General features: G+C 66.5%; 2 protein-coding genes across 2 annotated transcripts in view; one reads left to right on the top strand and one right to left on the bottom strand.

Annotated features, from left to right (window-relative positions):
- PIH1D1 (PIH1 domain containing 1) overlaps positions 1-3,952 on the bottom strand; it is a 9,321-nt gene extending 5,369 nt beyond the window's left edge. Inside the window, exons 1-8 of the mRNA XM_029913369.1 lie at positions 3,876-3,952; positions 3,167-3,272; positions 2,518-2,584; positions 2,242-2,427; positions 1,685-1,746; positions 1,460-1,544; positions 1,126-1,222; positions 37-127 (exon numbers count right to left, since the gene is read on the bottom strand). Coding sequence (XP_029769229.1) covers positions 37-127; positions 1,126-1,222; positions 1,460-1,544; positions 1,685-1,746; positions 2,242-2,427; positions 2,518-2,584; positions 3,167-3,250 — 672 coding nt within the window. The 5' untranslated portion in view covers positions 3,251-3,272; positions 3,876-3,952. The remainder of the gene's footprint in view (positions 1-36; positions 128-1,125; positions 1,223-1,459; positions 1,545-1,684; positions 1,747-2,241; positions 2,428-2,517; positions 2,585-3,166; positions 3,273-3,875) is intronic.
- A 249-nt stretch (positions 3,953-4,201) lies between these two features.
- Positions 4,202-9,600, top strand: part of ALDH16A1 (aldehyde dehydrogenase 16 family member A1) — a 17,476-nt gene continuing 12,077 nt past the window's right edge. The window contains exons 1-9 of the mRNA XM_026659256.1: positions 4,202-4,408; positions 5,772-5,874; positions 6,250-6,376; positions 6,631-6,809; positions 7,228-7,305; positions 7,780-7,964; positions 8,311-8,463; positions 8,771-8,968; positions 9,250-9,348. Of these exons, the coding sequence (XP_026515041.1) occupies positions 4,202-4,408; positions 5,772-5,874; positions 6,250-6,376; positions 6,631-6,809; positions 7,228-7,305; positions 7,780-7,964; positions 8,311-8,463; positions 8,771-8,968; positions 9,250-9,348 (1,329 nt within the window). The remainder of the gene's footprint in view (positions 4,409-5,771; positions 5,875-6,249; positions 6,377-6,630; positions 6,810-7,227; positions 7,306-7,779; positions 7,965-8,310; positions 8,464-8,770; positions 8,969-9,249; positions 9,349-9,600) is intronic.

Here is a 9,600-nt window from a genome sequence, read left to right as displayed (position 1 = left end):
CTGGAGCAGCCAGGAGCTCCCCCTGGCAGAACTCACCACTCTAGGCAGGTGGATCTCAGCCTGCAGGAATTCAGGGGGCCCTCCCGCCGGCTCTGCCAGGATGGTGAATTTGGGGAGCACAGGGGAGCTGCGGAAAGAAATGGGGGTGGGGAGGGCAGGTGGTCAGAGGGGGCCAGGTCTGAGCTCCCTGCCCCACACGGCACAACAGCCAGTGCCCCATTGGGGAGGAGCTGCATGGCAATGAGGGGGGACCCAGCAGAGGGAGGGAGCTGTGGGGGGAGGGGATTTCAGCACCCAGTAAAAATCCCTGTCTGCCACCCCCCATCCCCCTTTGCCCCAAGGCCCGGCCATGGACCCAGCCCCCGGAGTCTGTCTGGGGACGGCACAGCCCCATGGGGCTCTGGCTTGTCTCCCACAGGGGACACGCCCAGGCCTGAGGCCTCTGGTCGATTTCTCTCGTCATGTCAATTTCAGAGATGGGGGGAGGGCCTTTAGCAGCCTCTCCCACAGGCACACACCCCGCCCCCCAGCATACACAGCCCCCTCCACCAATCAACTAGCCAGGGAACCATTTCAACCAGGCCAGCCAGACCCCTGCAATCACGTCAGTCTGATTACCACATCGCCTCCCCCCACGCACTGGATTTCATCGCCCCGCCCTTCCCATCCCGCTGCCCGGAGCCCCTTGTGCCTGACACCATCGCAAAGCTGGGGTGCTGGGCTTTTGGGGGGTGCTGGAGAATCCTTTGTAGCCCCTCAGGCTCACAAGAGACCCACGGTTCTAGGCTTCCCCCACCCCAATGGAGCTGGGCACGGTCGGCTCAGATCAGTTGTATTTTCCATCCCTGGGTGCGTGCCAGATGGGGGAGAGCCCATTGCACTCCTGGGAGGACGGGGGTTCAGACACACCAGCTTTTTTCCTCACTACACATGGAGCCAGCGGAACTCTCTGCCACTGGATTTCCAGAGCAGCGGCCAGCAATCAGAGAACAGCAGCCATGGAGGGGGGGGGGAAGAGATTGGGGAGGAGGTTGTTAAAATCCACAGCATCCCAAGGAGCTAGACCCCCAGGGGGCAGAGTCTAGGGGGGGAGGGTAATCAGACACCCCCCACCCCCCCACTCACCTGAAGTCCATCTCCTGTATGACGGGGCTGGACTTGGTGCGGATGGTCTGTCCCGAGATGGAGCCCATGAACTTCCGGTTCTTCAGGATTCGCCACCCTACAGAGTGGTTGGGAAGGGGTTAATGGGGAGGGGCAGATTGGGGGCAGTGGAGTAAGAGCCCCCCTACCTCCCACAGTCCTGCCAGTGCCCCTCATTCCCGACCCGCAGCCCCTGCTAGCCCAGCCCCCCCCAGCCCTGCCGGTGCCCCTCACTCCTGACCCGCAGCCCCTGCTAGCCCAGCCCTGGGCTCCCCCAGCTCTGCCGGTGCTGCTCACATCCGACCCTGGACAGTACCCGGGTGATTGACGTGCATCTTGTACTTGTCTGCCAGCCCCTCCAGGGCTACGGTGATGAAGAACTCTTTGAAGAAGGGGTCAGCCTGGCACAGAGAAAGGGCAGGGTCAGCGGGTCCCAGGGGGGACCACTAGGGAGCTGCATCCCCCCGCCCCCCCATCCACACATTAAGTCCCCCGCTCCACCCACAGCTGCGGGGGGCCCGGCCCAGCAGGGGGCACATACCTCCACTTTGCTGAAGAAGCCGGAGTTGATGACCACGTCGTACGCGGTGCAGCCGTTCCCGCCTGCGACAGAGAATGACTGTGAGCGCTCTGAGCTCCCCTCGCTCCGCGGCCGGGGATCAGAGCCAGTGCGGCCTGATCTGTGGGGCCGGGTGGGAGCCAGCGCCCCCGGAGGGGAACAGCCCCTGCCCCATTCCCCACCCCCCTGAGCCAGCCAGTCCCTACCATGGGGCCAGGTGGGAGTCAGCGCCCCCTAGAGGGAAAGGCCATGTGTCCCATTTCCTGCCCCCCAAGCCAGCCAGCCCCCGCCCTGGGGCCGGATGGCAGCTGGCACCCCCAGAGGGGATAGGCCCCGTGTCCCATTCCCTGCCCCCCTGAGCCAGCCAGTCCCCACCCTGGCGCCCCCTACAGGGATAAGGGACAGGATTCCTTGCTGAGGGTCGGGAGTCACAGAGATCCCAACAGTGGGTGTTCGTATGCAGGGGGGGCCAGGGGTCACCGTGGGAGGTTCCACCCATAGGGCTGTGGGGTCACAGCAGGGGGGTGGGGGTGGCTCACTGTTGTCCAGCTCGGCGTGGGGCTCCCCAAGGCTCATGGGGATGCGGAAGGAAGAGGCGCTGTCCGACTCGATCAGACACTCCAGCTCCTGGCAGCTGAGGTCGGGGGGCGCCGGGATGTGCAGCGACCGGCAGATGTTCACAAACACCTTCTCCTGGGAGCCCGCGTGGGTCTTAATGCAGAAGCCTGGAGGAAGAAGGAAAGGAAGGGGTTGGTGCCCCTCACTCGCGACCCGCAGCCCCCTAGCCCTGGGCTCCCCTGGCCCAAACTCCATACCAGGCTGAGGCTGGATCGGCTTCGAGTCACGCACCGAAGGCATCGCGCTCTGGATCTTCTGGGTGGCCTGCAGGGAAAGGGGGATGAGACAGGCACTGGACCCCACCACACCCACCCCGTGGTCCCTCCAGACCCACACGCCTGCGATGAGTCCCAGCACAGACAGGTCCTTGTGAATGAACCCACAACTCCCCCCCCCCCCCCCCCCCCCCCGGATCCCAGCTCGCCTCAACTCAATCGCTGCATCACCTAGAACGAATGAGAGTGGAACCAAGGGGGGATCCCACCAGTCACCGATTCCCCCATCCGATCCCACCAGTCTTCACAGGGTTGATCCTGCCCCACCAGATCCCATCAGCCCCCCGCTTCCTCCTCCCAGGGGCTGATTCCTCTGTCAGCTCCCTTGGCCAGATCCCACCTACCACAGCTATGAGAGTGCTGCAAACCCTGCAGGTGGGAAGGGAGCAGAGACCACTGGGTCGACACCGCACCGAGAGATCCCTGCTGGGACCCAGCCCTGCAGGCTCCGAGGGCTTGCTACTCCCCCACAGGGGCCCACAAGCAGAGCCAGCCTGCTGCCCCCACAACGCTCCCCAGTGCAGCCCTGCACGCGGGGGGGTGCGGGCAGGAGCTGGGCCCGCTCACAGACCTGGAGCAGCAGCTGTCTGAACTCCTCATCGTCTTCCTCCTCCAGCTCTGCCGACAGCAGGGACTTGTCCGTCTGGGAGGCCATGGGCTCTGCTCCGGGGACGGGGCTGCAAAGCAGACAGAACTTCAGACGGATGTGCCCGCTCACGTGGCGTGGGAGCGAGGGACCACGCGGCCCTGCCAGCCCCAAAACTGCCTCCTACCGCCATGGGCAGCGGGGCCCGCGGCCTCCCAAGGCAGAGCTGGTCCCTGCTAGCGCGGACTCCGGAGCAGTGCTGGAGCCCGGGGCACCAGGCCCGGCCACCGGCTGCACGGAGCGGATCGGGGCACCGGGGGGCATTGGCCCCTGGGGTGATCTATGCAGACTAAGGGACGGCAGCCCCCCCACAAGGTGTCACCCCCCGCGGCACCATGCCAGGCTGCCGGCGCTGCCAGCCCAGGGTGCCCGGAGGAGGCTGTGATACCAGCCCCCACGTCCCATCCCCCGCTGAGCCGGGGAGAGAACCCAGGAGTCCGGGCTCCCAGCCCCCCACCACTAGAACCCCACTCCCCTCCCCGAGCTGGGGAGAGAACCCAGGAGTCCGGGCTCCCAGCCCCCCACCACTAGAACCCCACTCCCCTCCCAGAGCCGGGGAGAGAACCCAGGAGTCCGGGGTCAGGGAGGGCAGGAGGTCACACCAGCTTTCCCCCCCCGCCCCTCGGGCACTGACCCCTGCCCTTTGCCTCCCCGCTGCTATTGGCAACCCTGGCCCAAGCCTGCGACGCCCACTTCCGGGAGCGTTAAACCAACTTCCGGTGTCTGTTGCCACACTTCCGGTAAGGACCGTATCGCTTCCGGGGTAGGGATTTCGCCGCACTTCCCCGTGTCTTCTGCCACATTTCCTATCACGGGGCGGAGGAGGCGGGACTCGCGGCGATTCACTTATTGGTCCTTTGTCAATTTCAGAGCGGCCCTTTCCGGCTTTTGGACGCCACACTTCCGGTCTCTCCGCAGCGCGGTTTTACCTTCTTCCGGCGGAAGTGATAGCTATAGGTCATGGCCCGTCCCCGAACCCCTAGTCTCTATGGTGCTCCGGAGGCCGGAAGTGGCGCTGGGTCCCTCCAGCGGCCAGGGGCGGGCTGCCTAGGGGCAGAGTCCGGCGGGGAGTCAATGGCTGGAGCTGCGGGGGGGCGCCCGTCCGTGTGGGGCATCTACAGCTCCATGGAGTATGGGCCTGCCCCAGAGGGGGCGGGGCCTGCCCAGGTAAGCCCCCCCCCCCCCACGTTGGGAGCCCGGACTCCTGGGTTCTCTCCCTGGCTCTGGGAGGGGAGGGGTGGCTAGTAGTAGTGGGGGGGGAGGTTGGGATCCAGGACTCCTGGGTTCTCTCTCCAGCTCTGCCCCAGGCTGCGTTAAAGTGGTTGAGTCCCACCAGCGCTGTGTGCCTCAGTTTCCCCACAGGCGGCGACAGCCCTGCTGGCTCCTAGGAGGCTGTGGGGATTCAGCTGCTAGGGCCTGGCTGGCAGGCTGGCCCTCGGCCAAGGCAGAATTGCCAAGACAGCGAGATTCCACTTCCCCTTCCCTACCCCCACCCGCGGCCCTGACCTTGGTGTAGCTGAGGCAGCACCCGGGGCGGGGCGGGCGGGGGAGGGATGGCTGCACTGTGCCGAGAGCCCGGGCCCCGGGCCTGTCCCGTCCCACCTGGGTTTTTCCACTGCAGCCCCAGCTCTTGTCCTGCTGCGCTGACCCCGCGCCCAGACTCAGGAGTTCTTCCCTTGTGGGGGCGGGGACGGGGACGGGACGACAGTACAAGAATAGAACCCAGGTGTCCTGGTACCCGGTCATCTCCTCCTAGATCCCACTCCCCTCCCAGGATTAGTAATAGAACCCAGGAGTCCTGGCTCCCAGCCCCCCTGCTCTAACCCACTAGACCCCACTCCCCTCCCAGAGCCAGGGAGAGAACCCAGGAGTCCTGACTCGCAGCCCCCATGCTCTAACCCACTAGACCCCACTCCCCTCCCAGAGCCAAGGAGAGAACCCAGGAGTCCTGGCTGCCTAATTTCCCATCCTCAAAACACGCCCATGTTAAAACACATCACAGTGGGTTTGCTAAGAGCTGGGATCCAATGATTGACAGCCAGGACTCCTGGGTTCTCTCCCCAGCTCTGGGAAGACAGGGGGGTCTAGTGGTTAGAGCAGGGGGGCTGGGAGACAGGACTCCTGGGTTTTCTGCCCAGGTCTGCCCCTCTATGGCTGTGTGTCAAGTCCATTCCCCCTCTCCGTATCTCAGTTTCCCCGTCTGTTTAATCAAACAGTGGGTAGCATTTCATTTCAGCTCGCAGAGGTGTGTCTGTTATGCTGGGCTAAGAATCAGAACACAGCGATCCTGCTGGGAACACCCCCTGTCCCTGCCACAGCGGGACCCCTCCCCTCCCGCACCTGACTGGGCATTCTGCAGAGAATCCCCTTTTTGCACTATAGGGCTTAGGACCTATAGTGACCACGTTCTGCTTCCAGCCACTAGAGGGCAGCATGGGGCCGGTTGCCCCCTCGTGGGTGTGCGGTGTATTGCCGAGGGTTGGTCTGACCGTTCAAGGGCGTGTATTTCTCCTGCTTCCCCCCACCCCAGGCCTGGCTGGAGACTCACGGTCGAAGCTTTGGGCACTTCATGGATGGCAAATGGTTGAAGCCGGAAGGCAGAGAAACCGCCAGCAGCACCAATCCAGCCACCGGTACGAGCCCAGGCCGCAGCAGCTCACCGTGTCTGACCCTGATGGGTTAAACTGGATCTTGAGAGGGGGGCGGGGAACGGGACTGGGGGCTTCTCCCCATAGGGGGCGCCGGCTCCCATCCGGCCCCAGGGCGGGCGACTGACTGGCTCAAGGGGACAGGAAATGGGACACGGGGCCTCTAGGGGGTGCCGACTCCCGTCCCAGCTGGTGAGTCCATGTGTGAACCGAGTTGTTTGGGTCTCAGCTCAGTTCCGAGCAGAGTGTGTGGGCGGGGGGAGGCAGAGAGATCTCTGGGGGGGGGGGGGGGGGGGGGGGGGGCTCTCTCGGGGGGGGGGGGGGCTATGCGTAAGTGGGGATCTTTCTCCCTGGCCCTAGGGGAGTTGCTGGCCACCACCCTCCAGGGGGCGCCGGAGGATGTCGAAGCTGCTGTCCAAGCTGCCGCGAAAGCCTTCGAAGCCTGGAGTCGCCTGCCGTGCCACGCCCGAGCCCGGCACCTGCACAAGTGAGCGCCGGCCGCGAGGGTGCCGGGGGGCGGGGAGGGGGCGTTGGTTGGGGTGGTGGGGGAGAAAGGCGCCCCGTTTGGACATGTGGTTCTGTCGCCACCTAGTGACGGCAGCCTGCCTGGCGCCCGCGGAGCCGTCGCAGCGCCCCCTGCTGCCTGGCACGCTCGGCTTGCGACTGTCGCCACCCGCTGGCCGCAGTCTGCATTGCAGGGACGCCAGCCCCGGCCTGACCCTGGCCCCCTCCCTTCTCCAGCGTGGCCCGGACCATCCAAAAACACCAGCGCCTGCTGGCGCTCCTGGAGAGCCTGGATACCGGCAAGCCCATCGGGGAAGCCCGGGACCGGGACCTGCCCCTGGTCGTGCGACATTTCTACCACCACGCCGGCTGGGCCCAGCTCATGGGCACCGAGATGGGGGGCTGGAAGTCCCTGGGTGAGTATCTCGCCCAAAGAGTGAGGGACCGCGGCGGGGTTCCCTCGCCCTGTGCTGGAGCCGTGCGCCTGTTTACGTGGGGGAAACTGAGGCCTGATGTGGGAACGGGGATTTAGGAGTGTGTAGCAGAGCTCAGCACAGAACCCAGGAGTCCGGGCTCCCTCCTGTAACTGCTTGACCTCCCCTCTGCTCCCAGAGCCTGGGAGAGAACCCAGGAGTCCTGGCTCCCAGCCACCCCCCCTCCCCCTAACCACCAGACCCCATTCCCCTCCCAGAGCCAGGACAGAACCCAGGAGTCCTGGCTCCTAGCACCCCCTGCTCTAACCACTAGACACCACTCCCCCTCAGGCCTGGGGAGAGAACCCAGGAGTCCTGGCTCCCCGCTCTGACCTCTCTCTTCCTCTACCTCCCCACCCAGGGGTGGTCGCTGCCGTGGTTACCTGGAATTCCCCATTGCTTCCGCTGGCCTGGAAAATCTGCCCAGCTCTAGCCATGGGTAGGTGTGTGTGTGTGGGGGGGGTTGCCCCACTCTGTGCCCCCCATGTGTGTTCCCTTGGGATCCCCTCGCCCCTCTTGGGGGCCAGCCCAACCCTCTCGCTCGGGGTTCACCCCCCCACCTCCATATTTCTATCCCCCGGGTCCTCTTGGGGGGTGTCACGTGGTTCTGAGTCCCCCCCAGCTCCTGTGTGTCTCCCCCAGAGCTTCCCCACACCCCCCTTCTAAGGGGAAGGGGTCGCCCAGCTGGGATCCCCCCCTGTGATTGTCCCTGTCCGGGGGTCCCCCTGTGCCTGCCCCGTGTGGTCCCCTCTGAGGCCCCCTCTTCCCTGTTTGGGGGTCCCCCTTCTCTGAGCCCCCTGCAGCCCCTGCCCTGAGCCCCCCACATGTGGTCCCCCTCTGAGGCCCCCTCTGTGGGGGTCCCCCTGCCCTGAGCTCCATGCGCCCCCCTCTTGACCCCCATCTACCCCCCCAGGGAACACCGTGGTTCTCCTCCCACCCCCCCGTGCCCGGCTCTCTGCCCTGCTGCTGGCCGAGCTGGGGGCCCAGGCCGGGCTGCCCCCAGGGGTGCTGAATGTGCTGACGGGGGAGGGGGCGCTGGCCGGGGGGCTGGCTGCCCACCCCGGGGTGGACGCTGTGGCCGTGGCTGGCTCCGTGGAGGTACGTGCTTCCAGGAGGAGGAGGGGGCTCTCCCCCTGACCCCAGGTGCCAGAGGGCTGGTCTGTGGGGGGGTGGAATTGGGGGGCTGGTTTCTTGGGGGGAGCTGCCATGGTCTAGGCTGGGGGGATGGGAGGGGGCTCTGGAGAGCTGAGCTGAGAGGGGAGTGGGGTGCCCTGAAGGGAGGGGGCCGCTGTGACTTGGAGGGGCCTGGGGGGAGGGGGCTGGACCCCGGGGGTAGCTGGACTAGGGTGGGGGGCTGGGGACCTAGGCCATGGGGGGTGCTGGGCTGGTGGAGTTGGGGGCTGCCCTGGCCCCATTCCCAGCGCCCTCCCTCCCCTCCCCGCAGGTGGGGCGCTCGCTGCGCCGCGCCACGGCCGGCAGAGGCCCCCGGCTCTCGTTGCAGCTGGGGGGTGACGCCCTGGCCATCGTCTTCGACTCGGCCGACCTGGATGGAGCTGCCGTGGGGCTGAGCAACGCCGTGAGCTGCCAGCGGGGCCCGGTGAGCAGGGAGTGCGGCCTTCCCCTAGGGGGCGCCAGCTGTCGGGGGGTGGGGAATGGGGCCCGGGGCCTGTCCCCTCTAGGGGGCGCCAGCTCCCATCCGGCCCTAGGGCAGGGACTGGCTGGCACAGAGGGACGGGGAATGGGGCATGGGGCCTGACCCCTCTAGGGGGCGCTGGCTCCCATCTGGCCCCAGGGCAGGGCTCAGGGGGGCAGGGAACAGGCCCCCTCTGGATTGTGACTGCATTGCCATGAGGGCCTGTGCCCTGCAGGGGGCGCTGGTGTGTCATTAACCCCTTTCCCCCCAGGCTCCCGGCGCCGGGGCGCTGCTGCTGGTGCAGGAGGCCGTGGCCGGGGCGCTGCTGCAGCGGCTGAGGGCGCGGCTGGGGAAGCTGCGTGTCGGGGACCCACTGGACAAGGCCATGGACGGGGGGGCCCTGGCAGACGAAGCCCAGCGGGATGCCATAGAGACCTACGTGGAGGAGGCCCGGGCAGAGGGGGCTGAGGTGAGGGGCTGGGTCTAGTGTGTAGAGAGGGTGGAGGCTGGGAGCCCGGACTCCTGGGTTCTCTCCTTGGCTCCGCAAGGGGAGTGAGGTCTAGTGGTTAGAGCAGGGCGGGGGCTGGGAGTCCAGACTCCTGGGTTCTCTCCCTGGCTCTGGGAGGGGAGGGGGGTCTAGTGGTTAGAGCAGGGGGGGGCTGGGAGCCCGGACTCCTGGGTTCTTTCCCCGGCTCTGGGAGGGGAGTGTCTGTCTCTGGGGCTCATGTGCTGCTGTCTCCCCACTCACAGATCTTCCAGGCGTGGGCAGCGCTCCCGGCCCGAGGGCCCTTCTACCCCCCGACTATGATCACCGGAGTGGCCACCACCTCGCGCTGCGTCCGGGAGGAGGTAGGGGGCGCTCCCCCCACCCGCCTGGAGGTCAACCCCGGGCTCCCTCCGCCCGCGGGCTGGACCATGCATGGGGAAGTGGTGACCTCTGGTGGTCACGATCAGAATTGCAGTTCTCTGCTTTTCCTCTGATTTCCCCCCAGCCCTCCCTGCCAGGGAAGAGCGCCCCCTGCTGTTCCCTGCCCTGCTCCCTGCTGAGCCCAGCACCCCCTGCTATCCCTCTCCCTGCAGCTCAGCGCCCCCTGCTGTCCC

The sequence above is a fragment of the Terrapene carolina genome, unplaced genomic scaffold, assembly GCF_002925995.2.
Source record: "Terrapene carolina triunguis isolate 2854851 unplaced genomic scaffold, T_m_triunguis-2.0 Scaffold614, whole genome shotgun sequence".
In the NCBI taxonomy this organism is placed as follows: Eukaryota; Metazoa; Chordata; order Testudines; family Emydidae; genus Terrapene; species Terrapene triunguis.
This window is presented reverse-complemented; position numbering and strand designations above follow the sequence as displayed.